At 31.1% G+C, this 20,316-nt stretch overlaps 1 protein-coding gene across 1 annotated transcript in view; it reads left to right on the plus strand.

Annotated features, from left to right (window-relative positions):
- The first annotated feature begins 3,977 nt into the window (after positions 1–3,977).
- LOC127716642 (transient receptor potential cation channel subfamily M member 5-like) overlaps positions 3,978–20,316 on the plus strand; it is a 50,810-nt gene continuing 34,471 nt past the window's right edge. Inside the window, exons 1-5 of the mRNA XM_052222882.1 lie at positions 3,978–4,046; positions 11,198–11,327; positions 17,437–17,503; positions 18,699–18,876; positions 20,157–20,290. Of these exons, the coding sequence (XP_052078842.1) occupies positions 11,281–11,327; positions 17,437–17,503; positions 18,699–18,876; positions 20,157–20,290 (426 nt within the window). The 5' untranslated portion in view covers positions 3,978–4,046; positions 11,198–11,280. The remainder of the gene's footprint in view (positions 4,047–11,197; positions 11,328–17,436; positions 17,504–18,698; positions 18,877–20,156; positions 20,291–20,316) is intronic.

Here is a 20,316-nt window from a genome sequence, read left to right on the forward strand (position 1 = left end):
AATACAGGTGAGCGACACAGGCTCTTGGGAGCCTCTAGTTTAATGTTGTCAACGTCGTCATTTGAAATCATCCTTTTGAAAATGGTACATTTGTTGACCGCTATGAAATATCTGTTGTTCTGATGCTGACGGATATGCTCCTATTGTCAAGACCACAACCCAGTTTTGTATGTATCTGACAGAATTGTACTTAGAACAGAGTTTGTACTAATTTGAGCAACACGAAGTATGCGACATGTTGAGCAAGATTGGCTTAATTTTTGGGTGCACCTGAAATCATCCCAGGTTTTTGGTTGGGTTCCTGTTGCTCAGTCCCTAGTTTTCTTTGTTTTGTGTTGTGTACCTTTGCATTTCTTTTCGTCGTTTTCCTTTTTTTTTTTGTTTTGGAATTGTCTTACGTCATCTGCATTTAGAAAACCTTTTTGTATCTTTCGCCTCTCTTTTACAGACGATTTTATCCCTATTGTATGTGATGATTGGTTGATTTCATGAAATATAACATATATATGAATCATATCTAATGCAACAACAATGAAGTATACTACTATTTAATAGTTTTGTTGTTCCTTTCACTCTCAGAGGACAAGTAAGTAAATGAGCACATAGTAGGGTTTGTCATTATCCTATCTTTGATAAACTGCTACATTTCTAAAATTTTATTAAATGAGTTCATGATAATCCTTACAGGTATATTACATTACCTTGCCTTTGTTCGTACATTTATGGACACGATGATTTGTCAGTAAATTATTTGCGTTTAAAATTTTGAAATCACAAGGGTTTCATTCGTCCGGTTAGATATTGGCTTTGTCGTATTTAGCCCGACTTGTAGGAACGATTTGTAAATTATTCTCTTCTACTACGTTTCTATTTTGCTTTTCAAATGTTTTGATTCGAGCGTTGCTACGGAGTCTAAAATATATGAAACGTGCGTCTGGCGTGTACAATTTTAGAACGGGTATCGTTGATGAGTGTATAATAAAATTATCAGCAAATATTTCAATTAATTATTAATACTCAATTTTTAATGTGCGTTCTATACAAAACGTATGCATAACTTGTTATTTTCGAAATCAGTCCGTGGATGGTGTAAACTTCCCACTAACACATACACCATTACATCATTCACCATACACAATTACACCATACACCCTGTGCCATTACACCATACACGTTACACCTTTGCACCATACACCATTTCCCATTCTATCTACACCATCTGAAATTACCCAGAATGCAATTTCATTTCAAAGAGAGCATGCGACTACAAAATTATTTATTCATTTTAAAAAACGAATTTTGATCACAATATTGTAAATTAATGTATAAAATTAAAAATCAGTTCTTATCAATACTTTGCTTAGTTTTCAGCTCATATACCATTTATTCACATAATTCCCGATCGCACATAACAAAATAACACCATTCCTCATACACCATTACACCATTAATTTTCCCCTTACATAATACACCATATCACTATACACCTTTTACCATTGCACCATATATTATACACCAATACACCATGTTATATATGCCTTTAAAAGCTAAATTCCTAAAGCTGTTATTCACTTTTGTTTTCTACCTTAATAGACGTATGCACAAATCAAATAAAAGACAGTAATAGATTGTTTATTTTTACATACAAAAATATACATTTCAAAAATAGATATATGTAGAAGAGACCTAATTTTGTCGAGGATATTTAGATTTTATTGACGGTAAAAAAATCATTTGTGTTTGAATGTATTTTTTGTAGGTATGTTTTGAAGATAATGATAAGTCCAAATCTTTAGAACAAAAAAGCATTGAAAAATATTTTCCTTCAACGATTTTGATTATGCTGAATTAACGCAGTTTACAAAAAAGAAAATAAACGATTGATTATTTTTTTTAAATGTATGTTTGTATTTTGTCTAATATATGGTTAACAAAAAAAAATATCATGTTTCATCAACATGTCCCAGTGACAGATATATTTTAAACATATTTTTTGCATTGCAAACCTTGTTTGATTGTATTATAAAAAAAATGATGAAAGAAGAAGATTACAACAAATGATGTCTTTACCTAAAAGGCATGTGTCAGGGTATATTAATAAGACACGTGACAACAGAAAGCGATAAAAAAAAATATATACTAAATTTTTGATATCAATCAATGATGACAAAATGATTAAAATGAACTCTGTCTATCAATTTGTAATTATATACACTTGTTTTTTTTTTTTTCAGAGATAAAACTATTACAATGAATTCGTTATACTGCTTTGCATATTGTAATTTGAGACTTTAAAAACTGTTCTGTTTTTTTTTTTTTTCGTTTACGGTTAGGTGAAAACATATTGTCAATTATTAAGACAAACTAAAGAAAAGCAGTAAGCTGGAAAAAAACTTATGTTCATTAAGTTGTTAATTATAATGAGATCGGATGACAGTTTGCATTGTATATGGAAATATAAGCTGTACGACAAATTATAGGTTTTAAATCCAAGAAATGACCACAAATGCTTTTAGTTTTAATAATTAAAAAAAGTTATATGTTTTATTTCCCTTGCTCGAGTTGTAATAAACGACTGGTTCAAATCCGTACATACTTCAACATGGTTCTTCAGAAATGGTGAGGTGATGATTTTACTTTCAAACATTTGCTGTATTAATTTTTATCGTGTTTTGCTTTTTGTCTACATTTCAATTGACAATCCAGAGGCCCACTATACCAAGCACAATTCTAATTTTCAATTACTTCAATTACTTTATCTTAACAACCAATGCACAATCCTACATTTATAGATGCATAGTTTCATTGTGTTAAACAACTTATATATAAGGTCGCCTAGGAAGCGGCAATCAAAATAAAAACGTACGAACAAAAAAATGAATTGACAATAAACAGTCAAAAATGACAGATAACTATAGGAAGTTCAAAAACTCGAATTCGTGCATTTAAAAAAAACATCCGTTGTTATTCGATCAAGTCCTAAAGACGAAGACATCGTGCTTGTTGCTTTGATATCCATGGAAACCTGTGATATAGATTGTTCACTTTAACTAATCCGATCATAATTGCAATAGCATGCTCTAAAAGGTTTAAAAATATGACACCAAATACTGAGCATGCAGCTAACAAACTTATTTTAGATATATATTTCTTTCTGAAAAAGATCTGATATTTTCTCGTTTTGCACTTTTATACCACAACATTTGTGGATTTCCTTTAGAACGTGTCGACACTTTTATTTTGTAATCAACAATTACCTGCTTAAAACTTTTTTTTATACATAGCTGATTAATGTCAATATCCTAACTCAAGGGTACTACACCATGACATCTACTAATTGTATCACACATATACCGTAATTGACTTATTTTCTAGCTATGTATTACGTACATGTTAATTCTGTAACACAATAAAATACGTACATTGTCGTTATATTTGTTTGACGTCAAAATATAATATGTGTATGTACAGCATAAATAGAAATAAACACATCATAAACTTTCCAGGAACTGGGTTTTGATAACGTTATGTTTATGTTTACAATGTTAGTGATATATTCAAGATATATGTCAATAACCAGAAGACCGCAGGTTAATTCGTTTAACTAAAATTGACAAATATGTCTGTCAGTCCATATATCTAATGAACAAATTGTATTATACTTTAATATGCCACACAGGTTTTAATTGACCGTGTTCAAATATTGCCTCAAAAGCATTTTTATATGTTTACGAAACAAAAGATTTTAGATAATATATATTCTATGTTCTAAATCGCTTATGTGCAAATACATTTCCATTATTTATGTTATCTTTGCTAATCCATGCTTCCCGATTATAATTTGCATGACTTTGTCAATAGTATATCTATTTAAAGTTGGTGGTTCAATTCGAATGACTACAGACAATAAGGAAATTACACGGTTTGAATCGAGATTAAGTGATAATTCATATATACTCATCCCATTTGGTATAGCAAATCATTTAATATTCGATAACTACTCAAAGTGGAGATATATCATACATACATTATTATTGAATCTTCAAGTGAGTATATCAGAATTAACTGTATTAAGTCGTACTTTTTTTTTAAATAAATTGAGAGGTATCGAGACAGTGTCACATTCAATTGTCGTTTCGTGATACTGACATATGATGAAGTGCGTAATAATCTTTTGGAAAAAATCACAAATCGAAAAATAGATTTTGAGATATAAGAGGTTCAAGAATTTGAATTGTTTTTTAACTTTTCGCCTTAAAATTCTAAAAAAAAACTGTTGTTTGTATAAATTAATATTGGTTATTTTTATATATTTAAAAACTATGATGTGTGTGCATGAGCGAAAAACAAAACAGGATTTTTTCAATTTGAAAATCATAAATAAGTTAACTCTGCCAACCTCTTGAACAGTTTAACACTTTTATCTTTCATTGATTCTTCCCTGTTTCTTCTTTTTTTGTATTATTCATCTTTTGTATTAGATTTTCATATTAAAATATGTAGAATAGAGTATTTCTTCGGGAAAAATGGTTAAATTTACATGAAATCATGCTTTCCTTTTTTTCTGAAATCAGATATAGTTATTATGTTGTCATAAGGAACCACCCCGGTAAAATGTATTTGTTGAGTGAGAATTAGCGTGTTTATAATCATCTTCCCTTAAACTCTATCAAGGTGATCACAGACTAAAAACCCAAACAAATTTGAAAAAAAGTAACTACAAGTGTTGAAATATCAATGCATACTTGTGCAATGTTTAGCTCGAACGAGTAAAAGTTTTAAGAGTTGATCCCGTTAAATAATGGTATCACGTGTTCTCTTCTCTTCATACATTACAAATTATCTTTCTAATCTGATTCCGAAACGGACATAGCGATTTCAAAAATAAAAACCAGAATATGAACTCAAAATGGAAACTTTTACCTAGAAACATCTTGAATGATTGGAATGATAGATGTGGATATATTTTTTTCAATTTATTTACCGTTGATCATTTTGAAAATTAATGCAAACGTTATCAAAATCATATTTATGATAAAAAAACAAAAATTAGGAAAATCCGCTATAGTACTGTTTAAGTAATATATATAAACAACATTTAATGAATATTACACTTGAATATCAATCTTGATTATAAAAAAATGTTTGAGATTGTAAGAAGATGAAAGTAAAAAAATAAATTAGGGGTTATACTCAATAAAATCCTTTTCATCTAACCCAAATAATACATTGAAGGGTTTATCACTGAACTATTATACATTTTTGTTTAGGGGCCAGCTTTAGCACGCCTCCGGGTGCGGGAGTTTCTAGCTGCATTGCAGACCCATTGGTGGCCTTCGGCTGTTGTCTGCTCTTTGGTGGGGTTGTTGTCTCTTTGACACTTTCCCCATTTCCATTCTCAATTTTATTTTATCATTTTGTTTTGTCCAGGACTATTTTACCCCGCTGACTTTTTAAATAGTTATCCGAAATAAAAGGAACCTGGTGAATAAAACTATTTGTCACACTGATTATCGTCCGTATTGTTAACATTCAGACTAACTTTAACCATTGAAAAAGGAGATGATTATGTTCTCAAAATTTCCCCAAAGTCATTTACCCTTTTCACTATCAATCTGCATATTACTTTATTGGACATTGTATTAGATTTTTTAAACAATTCCTTTGAAAAGTAAGTGATAAAGATTACCATTTATAAATATTGCCTTGCAAGCATTCACATATGTTAACAAAAGAATAAATGTTTGATAAGGTAAATCACTAGATGATATCATTTTAAATGTCCTCTCTATACAAAAAGATAACATCCCTATTACAATCAGTTGGAAATTTAAATGTATTTTGAAATAAATAACTGTCTTAATTTAAAATCTATATAGATATATACTATCCCTAGGAAGACAGATTTATATAAGTTTTTCAAAACTTGTTTCCAAATCTCATAATTGAATTTCATGTAGATTTGTACTACTTTATTGTTGTAATTTTTCATTGATACATACTGTTTAAACTAGGAAATATATTTGTAAACCTTTTACATTTCATCAAATAAAACCCTCTGAGGATATTTAACAAACTGAATGCACTTTTATATTTGATACACATACATCATTGAATGTATCAGGCATGACTTGACGGGAAGTGTGTGAGCAACAACACACAATAATTTTGTACCTTTTAAAAATTCCTTAATTCTTTGTCTCATAACCTCACATGTATACTTCAAAGGTAGGATAACTTGAGATTTGAAAAGAAAATCATCGTTTTTCCATTAAATGCATCTCCCTTAACCTGAATTTACACATTTTTCTCTTTTCGCAATTTATCATTTTATCTTTTTTATTTCCAAGCGTCATAGATTAGTCATTTATTGTAAAAAAAAACATTGGACAGGTATAGCGTTTATCATCTAAATATATAATAAAGAGTTTATTGAAGTTTTTCTTGTAGTTGGTTCAAAATCAGTGGAAATATGAGGAGGAATGTATTTCAAGTAGTATCTATAACTTCAAGTTCACTTTTATGTTAGAAATATAGGCATTCACTGAAATGTGGATTTGTCAGTAATAAGACAACACAAACATGACCAAAGGGTACTAGGACACTAGAAGAGATTTTACTTCTATTTTAAAGTCGATTTTTGTAAACAAAATCACATGGATACAAAAAGGTCAGCAGAGGTGCACAATAAGTACTCATTATGAAAAGACTGTATGATTAAATATTGATCAATAAAAACGAGAAAAAAAAATGCCATGTATACCGTATGATTTGTATTCGTTATTTCCCGAAATATGGCATTTGTATATACAATTTCGATTTTTGTTCTAACAAAAGAACAATTTTCAATTAGGATATGTAGAAGATTTTCAAATTAAGAAGGGAAAACTCTGAATTCAGTATCTATTGCAAGATGTTGTTTCGTTGCGAATAATGCGACTAAATGAGTACCGTACTAGTAAGAACTTGTATTCTGATATCTGATAATGATATTGTATTGAGAATTTCCTAATACAGCAATAATTAATCTCGGATTTTTGTCAAGTCAGTAATTAGATTTTAGAAAAAAGTTTCCCCGTTTGGTTTGATATGAATTTTTGAGTAAATCGATTATAAATTAAACATGTTCATAATTTACCACATATGAATAATATTCAAACTAACTAAAAAAAAAGAGGACCAAATAGCTTATTATTCAAAATGTTTTTTTTTAATGTCGAGAACTTTATCCTAGTTTAGTCCCCATGACAGTAATGAACTTCGTTCATCACAAATATGACTATTTTCTTCCAGAATATTGCCAAACATTGAGGAACAATACACTATAATACGGTCACAGAGTATTGACAAGTCGTTTATTTAAAGAGTCATTTGTGTCATTCGGACTATAAATCACCGTATTGGTAGTTCAAAGGTTAAACTTAACATTTTGACTTGAAAAAATCGTACGGTGCAATTTTTGTAAAATGGGCTCTGAAGTACGTGTTTATACTTGAAAGAAAAATCGACTTTGAAAAGTTTTGATGTCTACATTGTAAAAGAACATCCGTGATATGATTTCTGTTATTATATACATTGTTGTTACATCTTATTTTAACGATTTCAAATAAAGTTTAGCAAAATTAATCCGTTATTAAAGAGTTTTTGTAAAAGTTTAACACTACGAATATTTGTGCATTTAATAGAGTACGTTTAAATTCAATTTCATCATTTGTTTTTGCGCAAAATGTAAAATAATCAACATTTATATGATATTTTATACCTTTATTAATCAATAATATCAAATTCGTTTATCTCAGCTCATATGACGGAGCTATTCGGAGCTCATGTACAGCCTCTTATAGGTACATATAAACAATGGGGATATGCTGTATCACTTACATTCAAATACTGGGATATGTTCCTTGAAGCAGTAGACATTTTGCTGTCAAATATAAGAGCAGAACGAGAGGGTATTTGGTCACTTCTCAAATGTTAAAATATTTGTTTGTAACCAACCGTACCAATTACTGAAGGTGGATGCTAGTTAACATACTCGATATGCTTCAACTTTCTGAGAATATTCGATCACCTTTTATAGATGGCGACTTACTATTAGACAGACTCCTGGACATTTTAACGGTATATGGACCGACATGGCAACATAAAGGACCTTTATAAAAGCATAACAAAGCAAAGGTCTGCGCTTGTTAGATGGACCCTTACTAGACATTTCCTAAAAATCCTTTAGTCGTGTAATGCTGGAGAGGGCTGGAATTGCTGCAAATAATACAAATTCACAGGAGAAAACAAAACCAACAGCAATGGAAAGAGATGAAGAACATGTTATTGCCGAAGTGACCATCTAAATGAACCATGACAGATCCCTTTGATGTGGAATCCCATTCTCCATGTCTTATCAATATCTCTGCTGGAATGCATGCTACAAAAGATATTCAAGATTCTTTGCTGACAGCTGTCGAGGAAGGCTTGAACATGTCTAGACATTTCTTCACTAGTGCTCTTTCTTTAACTCAGTCGAGGAGTTTTTATTGTCCAATATCAAAGTCAAAACTAAAAACGTTTGAAAACATGACGACAAAAACAAACCTTAAATGTAAATAGGGGGAAATAATTTCTGGTCACATAAATCCAGAACTTGTATTTATACGTGAATTGATCTTGGCAAACTGTAGAGATGATGTTGCACCATGTAGGTCCCATTCTAGTTTCCCCTTTTCACAATGACGGCACCATGAGAAAATCATGCAAGTCTGATTTGGTGAAGCAGTTAGAATCTGAAGTCTCTTGTGCACTTTCCCTATCTTCCATTGTACCTTCACTCACAACTTACATCAGAGATGGTATGGCATTGGTTCAATGTATTGATGTTTAGAAAAGTAAAACATTCGGTGACCTTGCAGCTGACTATTAAAAATATGTCCCAATGCTTTTCTATAGCGCAGACAGTAGCAGATGTTTTTGACCGCTACGTTATGAACAACTCTATACAGTCTGCTGAAAGGAAACGCCGCACAAAGACTGAAGCTTCCACCAAAGTGTATCAGATTATTAAAGGGAAAAGTATTCCTGACTGGAAGAAGTTTCTTTCTTTTAAAGAAAACAAACAGGCTCTCCTTAATTTCTTTGGTAGTTTTATTCTTCAAAACTTTGACCAATCCCCTGATTCCACCTGATTGTGAGCTTAACTTAGCCGAAACGTTTGTAAATCTAGAAATTATCATGGTTATTTATACTAAGAGTGTTAATGACTGTCGTAACTTGTTTAGCACCCAAGAGGAGAGCGATACTCTTAAGATACTTAATGCCTTAAACTTTGACACGTAGTTTAGAGATATTGGAAAGAGCGGAAGATCAATCATACGGGCCTCTAATACGAATGTGTTTGTTCAGTGTGTTCACTGCTACAAACATATGACACATACAAGCGAGTTGTGTGTGCAGATTGGGAACATTAGCGGTGTAAAGGATGGGCGAAGAATTTAACTCATTCACCAACCATGTGCCTGTCTTTGCCCAACAATTTGTAAAGTATTGCCGGCTGTACATGCACTTACCGGATGCGACACAACTTCCTCTCTGTTTGGAGTAGTTAAACAAACTGTCGACAAGACTGTGAAGGACACGCATGACTATTTCAGTGGTATGCAGAGCTTCGGTAATACTGACAAAGATGAAGCCCTTGTTTGGGCATAAAAGTTAATTTCAAAGCTTTATGATCAGAAAATTATCTTTCAATCATTCCATCATGATATTTATACAATACTCAAGCTTGCCACCAGTAAAGATGTAAGTTTAATCAGGTTACCTACCTGTGAAGCGGCAATGAAACAGCATGTTTGCCGTGCTTCGTTTCAAACTAAAATTTGGACCGCAGTACACATTGCTAAACCTCCTATTCCGTCACCTTTAGAATCCGGTTGCGAGAGTTAAATGATTCATTACACCCCGTGTATTTTAAAGGGCATATGTCAGAAGAATTCTTGCAGGATCTTGAATTTTCATGTAAGGGGAAATCTCCATGTAAAAAGTCATGTGTTAGTTCACAACAAAACCTTACATGTTCGGAGCTTTGCTCCTGTAAAGGGTAAGAATTATGTAGAAATTTCCAATCATGTTCCTTGACAGATAAACCAGAAGATACTCCTGGCTTAATTATGTTATGTGGATCTCCTTGATTGAATTTTGTAATTGTAACTGTTTCGAGGTATTGAGTGGTGTAAAGTTTTAATGAATTACATGAATGAGCTTTTGCAAAATACGCCTTCATGATAGTAGGATTCAGGTAAAAATAATATTTATCACTTATTGCCGAGGTTGAATGTCAGCCGGCAAGATAACTACTGTAACTTTAACAGAGTATGTGTTGATCTTGTATAAAAGAACAAGTGTTTGAAAAACGCCTATTTTCAGAATAAATCGATTTCCTAATTCCTTTTTTTTTTATTTTGGAGATAATTCATTGCTAATTGATTTGAAAAAAAATGACGGTCTCTGAAACTTAACCTTAATTGTTGTATATCTCTTCAAATTTTGAAAATATGGAAGGAAGAAATAATAACAGAATTTGATCTTTGACCTTATTTTATGCACAACTGTCACCAAATTTCTTTTTGACGACATCGATATATCAAAAGTACTCATGTTACCGAATTCAATAATATATAATACAGCCATATAGTATGTTTGACGATGAAATCTAAAAAATATTGTGTCTGGTCACCGTACTACTAAGATGGACAATGTTTGTATTAGGACGACGAACAAAAAATGTTTCGGCAGGTTTCGTCATTTATCCTTGAGGATCACGATATCAAATACTATTTTGTTCTTGACAATTTTAAATGGAATACAATGTTGTCATATTAAGTTGCAGTTGCATTTCTTTTTTAAATAGTCTGGTATAATTTTCTATGCAGACGACTTAAATTCGCCCACTAACAGGTGGCAAACTTTGCAGCTGTTCTGAAATTGGAGTATTTATTGTAAACAAAAGAGTATCATCAAAAAACACAAACCAATCAAAAGTTCAAATGTTTATGCATATATTAAAAAGACAACAACAAAACAAAATATCAAGTCAGTACCAGTATCGCAATTTTGAAGATGTGTTGTTTACAATTATAAAACCGTATTTACTCTGCTATCATAGATTCACAGAAATTAATATATGGCTTGTTATTTTCTGATATTGTAGATCAGGAAATGGGGAAACATCGCTAAAACCACCAGACTAGAAATCAATCCAGAATAACTGTTTTCCAATTTGAAGTCAAACCAATGGAGAAACACAATTTAAACAGTAAAGCACAGAAAGACAAATTCAAGTAATGTATATATATTTACTATTGTGAGTAAAATACAGTACCATATACAAGGCTCTTAACTGACATGTAACTATAAAACAATTCCTACGAGAAAAACTAACGGCCTAAGATATCTACAAAAAAAGAACGAAAAACAAATATGTAACACTGCAACAAGCAAAAACCACTGAATTACAGTCTCATGACTTTTGAAAGGCACATACACTATGTGGCGCGATGAAACATGTTAGTAATTGTCTAATCATCCTCCAAACCTCCACAAACTAGTCTATTTTAAGGAACATTCATTTGGCATGACTCGGTACTTACTCATCCAGTGTATGATTTTTTGTTTTACTTTGTTGACATACATGTTTCTTTATAGTGTTTATAATTATAACACAATGTTGACCGCTGCATCACTATGTCTGACATTTTAGTTTAAACATATATATTTATAGTTGATTGGAAAGCAAGTTATAACAACTTATATTAATCTCTCTCCACTTTGTGGGTGCGAGTGCTGCCTTGAAGCGGCATTAGCCTGCTCTTTTTTGAAATCTACAAGGGTGTCTTTGACGTGCAAGCGATATTGCTCTCCCTTAACACGGGTCAGCCATTTATCGTCTGACATTTTAACCTTATGTCTGATTATTTTGTTCACACAACGTAATCCATACAACGGAATTGTATGCAACTGTCATACAACTGAGATGTTAAACAAGTTATTAAACCAGGTTTAACCGACCATTGTCTACATAAGAAACTGTCTGTACCAAGTCAAGAATAAGACAGTTGTTATCCATTCATGTAGTGTGTTAGAGCTTTTGATTGTGCTATTTGCCTTAGGACTTTCCGTGTAAAATTTTCCTCGGAGATTGGTGTTTTTTCTGTTATACTTTTTTCAATTAAATTGTTATAAATGAATGTGTAAAAACATATCTTGGATCCTTTTCTACTTTTAAAAAGTATTCATAATTAAACCGGTATGAATGGACAACATAAGGTATATGAATATATATTTTAAACAAGTATGTAAACATCCTAAACGAACAGATAGAATTTGTCGAATCCATGATTTTAAAAAGTCATATTATTAAGAGATCAATTCAGTAGTGAAAACATTGCTTTTATTTCATATCGAAAATCATCGTGGAATGTGGATATGGATTAATGAGCGTAACGTGTTTTAATTTTCACCTCGAAATAATGATCAATTCCGGCTGAAGGTCATTTTCTAACTCCTACAATAGTTTCCCTATATGTTTTAAGAAATAACCTCTCTTACGCGGTACATATTTTCCTTCAACTAGACTAAAAAACAACTTGCAAATATATCTAAGTTAAATGCAGAAACTTATTTGATTATCATGATATCTTTATAGTTAGGTGTAGACAAAGCATGACATAAACAAAACATATGTTAAAGCTGCGTGCACATATATCGTTTAAACATTTTATAAACTAAAATTCAAATGATTTCTTACAAACAACATTTGTTTTTATCATTTTTGTTGTCATAACGAAATTGCAAGTTCCGACTATCTGTTCGAATGACACTGCACAACTGTGTCTGTTCTCAGGAATGTTGAAGGGCGTTTATACAGATTTCGCACCGTTACCTGTTCGTGCTGTATCAAAGTATCCTCGCGTTGAGGTTTTGTGTTAAAGTTGTAAAGAAAATATGAATAAACAATAATGTCTTGCTTTAGTTTCTATTTTGCCGTTTACATGTACATATAATTTAAAACCATAATCTTGAAAAGCTTTTTCAATCGAATTCTCATAAAATGTCAATTTTGATTATAACAATTTCGTTTACATAACTAGATAACATAGCTCTTATTTTCAAAATGGCTTCTTCATATGTTGCAAAAGATTTGAAAGATAAAGAATCTTTTGAAAATACATTTTTAGAAATTATTGGAAACTAGCATTCTACAAAGCTGTAAGTTGAAATACGTTTTATATGAGATATACCTTCAATGCGGCATATTACACATGAACAATGATTCAAAACTTTATATTAAAAAACATACGTGTTTCTTTATTTTTTTTTCTCACGCATACCAATCATCAAGATAGACAAAGAAGAACGTAATCTAGTACAGTAACATGCCTACATCATATACTTTATAAGTTCTTTCATAACCACGACTCTTTTGGGGAGATATATACTATTCATATATACATTATTTTATTTACGTACTGGTTCCCATACATGACCTCTTTGTTTTATATCATTGAGACATATCTTGGAAAGGTTATTAGTATACATAAACAAAAATATAGCGGCAGCATTGAATTCCGAGGGCGACCAAACGTAAAGGTAGGGGTAGTACATAATTTAAGTACAAGTTTAAACTCGTAGAAGTTCGGGGCATGTAAATAATGAAAATATGCCACACAGCCCTCTATTATGACCTTTGAAAAAAAATAGAAATGTATGAGCTTTCCATTCTAGAATACATGTTGTCGAAACTTCATGATAAAAGTGGTACAGTTTTAGCCGTAAAAGGAGTTCCTATGGAAAATGCATTCTCTTTTTTTTTTTACAGAAAAGCAACCTATAAAACTCCTGGAATGTATCTATGTTCGTGTGTCTACAAAAATCATTCATTCATTACAGTCCGTCGTTTTATTTAAAGCATATTGAATCAATGCATTGAAAGCAAGTACTTGTGTCCAGAGTGAAAATTAGCAAAAATTATATCAATAAAATTTAATACGTTCAACTATTAAGTACTTATTTTTAATGCAGAATTAGAAAATTTCCTGGAAGAGGTGAACGTATTTGTTGATTTAATCAATTGGTATGAGTTTGAAAGCCTTTACTGCTTGAGTCATTATTAGTATCAATTGATAAATACATTTAGAATGTATATTTAAAAAGTTTCATTAAAAACTCGGATAATGTTTGTATCATTTCAAAATTGTTTTTCTCACACTTACTATTAAGAGCATCGTACATTATTCCTTAGTTTTTCTTGTGATTTCTCATATATCATGACAAGAATGATATGATAAACATGGAATATATCGTATATCACAATATATTCCAGTAAGGACACGCAGTGACCAGCCTCCCAAATTATGACATAAGAAAAATGATACCGACTTATTTCATTTTTTATGTATCAAATGACCTCAATAACTGGCAAATGATAAAACTGATTGTCTTATGTGTTTTTTGAAAGAAACATGTGCGCAGTCCTTTATTTTGATTTAATACTTTCTCTTATTTGTCTTCAATGTTCCTTTCGTTGTTAAACCGAAAAAAATCTTTTCTTTCGAATCACATGGGACATGGCATGAATTATTTTTTATTACAGTTATAACTTTGTTATATGTCCTCATATTTTATCTTTAATATTTTCTCTTCTTGTGCATAGATGTAAAATTATCTCTATATATGGTTATGAATGGTTTTCTTTGTGTGTGTTAAACTCAAAATGAAACAAATTAACACTTTTTTCTCTGATTCTCTTTTATTTCAATTTCAGTTTGTAAAAAACTGTGATTACAGCTTTTTTGCCAAATCAGCTTAAATCCGAAAAAAATAGAATACAAAAAAATGTTAACAGTTTGTAGCAACTTTCAATGCATTGGTACTTATGTTATAAAACAAAAGGTCAACTTCAATTGAATGTTTTATTCCTATATCAAAATAGAATTACAATAAACTTGAATAAAAAGTAAAATCACAAAAATACTGAAACGGAAAGTCCCGAATCAAAATGCAAAATCAAAAGCTCAAACACATTAAACGAATAAATAACAACTATCGTATTCCTGACTTGGAACACGTATTTCTTAAAGTAGACAATGGTGGAATAATCCTTGTTGTATAGCTAGCTAAACCTGCCACCTGTTTTGCAGTCGCATGAAATGCCATTATAGCGACAACGATGTGTGAACAAAACAAACAGACATTATATTTAAAAATGTAAAAATAGCGGGGGTACAGCAGCCAATATTGTGTTATAATCTTAATCACAATGAAAAAAACAAATATATTACAAAGAAGCACAAAAAGGCATACAGACAAAGCGCATTATCAAAAAATAAAAGACAAGAAAACGAAAACATACCATAGCACAATAACACAAACTTTAAGACGGAATGTATAAGTACGGACCTACTAAATGTAACCAAAAAAAAGAAAAAAAAAGGCATATACATGTAAACAAAGCACATCAGCAACATTTAAAGACACGAATACAAAATTTTTACAATAAAACAATAACACAATGACAGGATGTATAAGTAAAGGGCCACGTCAAATGGAAATCATCAAACACAGACTAAACAGTTAAAGTTATATTCATAAAGACAAAAACAAGATAATACTTTACCATAAAAATAAAGATGAGAAAAAACGTAAATACCAATAATATATACTTCAAGACCATTGTGTATTATTGATATTTATCAACAAGGTCTTGGTGCCGTCCGATTTTTTTTTTAGATAAAGTACGACACGTTATTTGACCTACCCCTGGTTCACCATCTTTCTGCTCAGACACGTATGAAGATTTGCAAAGTCTGAGTTGGAGCTGCAAGCTTTTGATTACCGAAAAAAATAGGAAATGAATATCCCATATGCAGTGTATTGCTATAAAGGTGGGGGAAATTGATAATTTCAAGATCAAAATCGTCATTATTGTCGTAGATGTCTAATTTGATGTATAAGTAAAAAAATGAGGCACAGAAAGCCGTGTGTATTGTTTCTTTTATACCTAAATATCTTGGGGATATATGAATAAACCCCAATTAGAAAAGTTTGAGTTGCTATTGGAAAGAACATCATCAATTTTCTTGAATGTCAATAAGTCAAGTGTTTACCTCCAACATAAATTTAAGAAATTTAAACTTAGGACAAATAGTCTTTCAGTTTCGTATAATATAACACAAATGTTTACTAATCATTCCCAATCTTCTTTATGGAGTGCCATTGAATGAGTCGTTGACAATTTGTGATAAATCAAAGTCAATGCTTCAACGGGCTATATAGTAATGTATCATTTTTAGAAAACAATGTCTTTTGATGGGAACAAAAATAAACAATTAACAGAATTTGTTATTTGCGCAGACTCTTCATCGGAAATATGTGACATTCTTAATTATGTTTGAAATCATGAATTGAATAATTTCTGCATTTCAAAATAAAAACAAAATGATTTATAATGGCATATATTTGGATAATGGATTCATGATTAATGATTGAACATGTAATACAATTACAGATTATGTTAGTCTACCAATTAATTATAACCCCTTTTTATACGTTTACCTAAGAATTCTTCAAAAAGAAAAACAAAGTTCGTTCTTAGTAGTTGATGTAATTTCAGGTCAAATATTTACAACATAAGCTTTCTTGACCTTAAAATACAAGTTTCAAAGACACAAATTTTATTCTATATTTTCATTAAAAAAGCCGTCAATCACAGTATTGCAAGGGTTTACTAAAGGTGAAAAATACTACAAATAAGAAACACAAAGTGAGTTAGTAGACAGGGTTGTGATACTGTCGCAATATATGATAATTTATATTACTAATTCTTTATTAATTAACTGAACTGTAATATCAGTAAAACACATCGAAAAAAAAAACACACTGGTTCCGTTATTTAAATAAAATATAACTTAGATATTCGTAAACCTTATCATAAATAAAGGCATACTGGCATTAATTGCAGTTTTGCAAAATATGTATACACCCATTCAACATTTTCAATGTTTTAACAAAAGTTGCATTTAGTAAACATGAAAGTGTTGTAAACATGATCACAGGTAAAGACTCTAATACAGAATCGTCAGTTGGACCCTTTATGTTGGAAGTTATGTTATAATCTATAGATCTAAGCATTTAAATATAATTGTTTCAGTTTTTACTCGAATAATTTTCATATTTGATTATATTAAATGATTATCCCAAGCTTAAACTGCCGCAACACTAAAATTGTGTCGTGTCCGATCAAGCAGTATGTGTTGCATGGTTGTCTTATCATAATACAATTTAAAATTCAAAATTCATAAAAAGTTAACAATTATTGTAGTTACTATGCATGTCCTTTCAATAGTATCTCATTATTAAACGAATGTATCTCAATATTTTTTATGGTTGCAGATCTATACGGCCTACTACCGATCATTCAATTTATCTTCAGAGGAAATCTAAATACAGGAAAGTGCTGGTGAGAAATGTTTTTATTGTCTTGTTAGCGAGATGATGTGTGTGTATGTCATCACTAAGTCAGGGATTAGACAAACATGATTTTTCAACATATATGTGCAAACAAAAAATAGAAACATCAAACATCCATGTAAAGGTACTTTAAGTAAGAGCTCGTGTTGATTGGTCGTTCATTTTTGTTGACTTGTTTGTCTTTTGGTTGTTCTCGACTATCCCTTTGAAAGCTTCCGCCTATGTTTTCTATCCATATAAGGTAATTTTGCATTGAGCGCTTTAAATGTCATAATGTCAAAACAACAAACACAAATGAATTAAAAACAAGTAGTAAAAGACGAACATGTTAGTGTATAGCTTTATTACACATATAAATTTACATCTCAAAAGATCTTATGCACTGCAACATAACATATATGTATGCAACAGTACATGTAATATGCATGTTCTCACTCTGTCAATAATTCAGGTTTAAAAACTGGAGATTATTTGATCGATTATTAGTATTAAAAATCCGAAAAAAAACAACACTGTGATAAGATCTTACTTGTTACAAATGAAATCATATTGAACCTGAATCTTTTTGCAATCTGGTCGATGAGTATAATTCAATTGTTTGTGCTTTTACATTATGGATAAAACATATGCTTTTTTAAGTTTGTATCTCAACCCAGATTGAATGGCTAACGTTTGACATGGGATGAAATGCTACGTCATTTAGTGAAAATAGCCCTTATATTAATACACGTTACGAAATTGGAATAACATAATAAAGATTTGCCTCATACTGGTATAAATAACTTTTTTTCATTTTAAACAAATGAAAACTAATGTTTGCAATGTTTTGCTTAAATTAACAAATTGATAGCGCTACCTTGATTTAAGAAAACCACGACAACTGAAGTTGACTGTTGGAAGCCTTATATTTTCCTTATCTTTTTAAATAACTCCGAACAAGGATAATGATTTATTTACACCATTATAGTTTTGAAATAATAATAATGAGTAAAATCACAAAAATACTGAACTCCGAAGAAATTCATTCGGAAAGTCCATAATCACATGGCAAAATCAAATGACAAAACACATAAAAAATGAATGGACAACAACTGTCATATTCCTGACTTGGTACAGGCATTTTCAAATGTAGAAAATGGTTGATTGAACCTGGTTTTATAGCGAATAACTTATTGTTATTACAGTATACACAAATTTATGACACTGTAGACCAGGCAGATCTACTACGACGAGAACTACCGAGACGATGGCTTGTACCTACACCGGAGGCAGTAATAGCGATCACAGGAATACATCATCAGTTCAACATAAAAGACAAGCGCAATTTGAAACAAATGTTGATCGAGGCTGTCATAAGCACTGGTAAAATATAAAAAAAAAAACGTATTAAATATTCTTTGTTTTCTTTTTTCCAATAAATAACCCGTGCACGTGTACGATATACATTTTTGTCTGTTATTGTGGCTTTAGGAAATAAGGTAACCTACTCTCCACGAATGCAAAACGAGTAATAACACCAGTTGCAATTATAATCTTTCTAATACGAATATTTAAAATGAAGACACGTATTCAAATTTATGGTATTCAAGAGGATTGCTATTTTTATCTTTTCGTTTTTATTTTCTTTAATGACGAGAATGTACCTCTCCGTAATCTTCCATTGATGAAGACAAGTACTTTTGTTCAGTTTTATAAATAAGCGTTAGTTTTTCTTACATGTTAGGATTAAAGAACTTAACAATACAATCAATAATTATATCGACATTTATAGCTAGGAAAGTAGTCTTACGCACTCGATGTGCCCAGCTTATGAGTAAGGGCTTTGCGTGAAAATTAAATGTCCATAATATTCTGATGACATGTGTTCAATTATCAAAAAACACCAAAGGACGACTTCATATCAGAACCTTTGAAAGAAGTGACGGTGGCAAGTTGGCCATTTTTAATTTCTCATTTCTCGGTACTACGTTTTCACGTTTCCTGTATAATATACCATATTACAGCTTTTCTCAAAACAGCGCAAATGTTTTCGACTAACGTACTTCAGGAACAGTGATGTGCTTAAAAACAATTGATTAATTGAATGTAAGTTTAAACGTCACTTTCAGCAATGTTAGTTTTTTCGCGGTGGTAAGTTTTTGTTGATGGAATGACCGAAAAAAAAAACCAACAACCTTCAGATAGAAAACTGATAAACCTATCTAGTTCACGACATCAATTTTGATAGACTAGTCATAAACTGGTTCAACACCAAACGACCACCGAGTGCTCACCAAATATTCGGCCGCAGATATCTTCATCATAAAATAATTGATGGAATATGACGTGGCTGAAAGGCAACAGGTTTTTGGATCTAAGATCTCTAGACATTATTTTTTGTTATAGCCTATCGTATATTTAGTACTAAATTTTCATTCAGATCGCAGATGAGTTATGTACAGAAGTAAACGTGTACCCTATTGACTTACTCGTTATCTCTATTAAGAGGAAATGTGATCTTTAATCTCTTTATTGTGTTCTCTGATTTGACAAGCATATATGAGTACTGAGAATTAGTAGACTACTTTTGCAAATATAACACATTTCAGCTATACATGAATATTGTCAAGACTGGTATGTCATGTAAGTCATGTGTGTTGTAGGATCTTGGATTGTTACTTGCGGTACAGAATCAGGAGTAGTCAACTTCATCGAGGAAGCGGTAAACGAACATTCAACTTTAGAAAGATACAACATTCCAATAGTTGGACTTATGTCAGAGAGAGTAATAAATGAGGTGATAAACTTTTAATGTAATGTTGT

The sequence above is a fragment of the Mytilus californianus genome, unplaced genomic scaffold, assembly GCF_021869535.1.
Source record: "Mytilus californianus isolate M0D057914Y unplaced genomic scaffold, xbMytCali1.0.p SCAF_9, whole genome shotgun sequence".
NCBI lineage: Eukaryota > Metazoa > Mollusca > Bivalvia > Mytilida > Mytilidae > Mytilus > Mytilus californianus.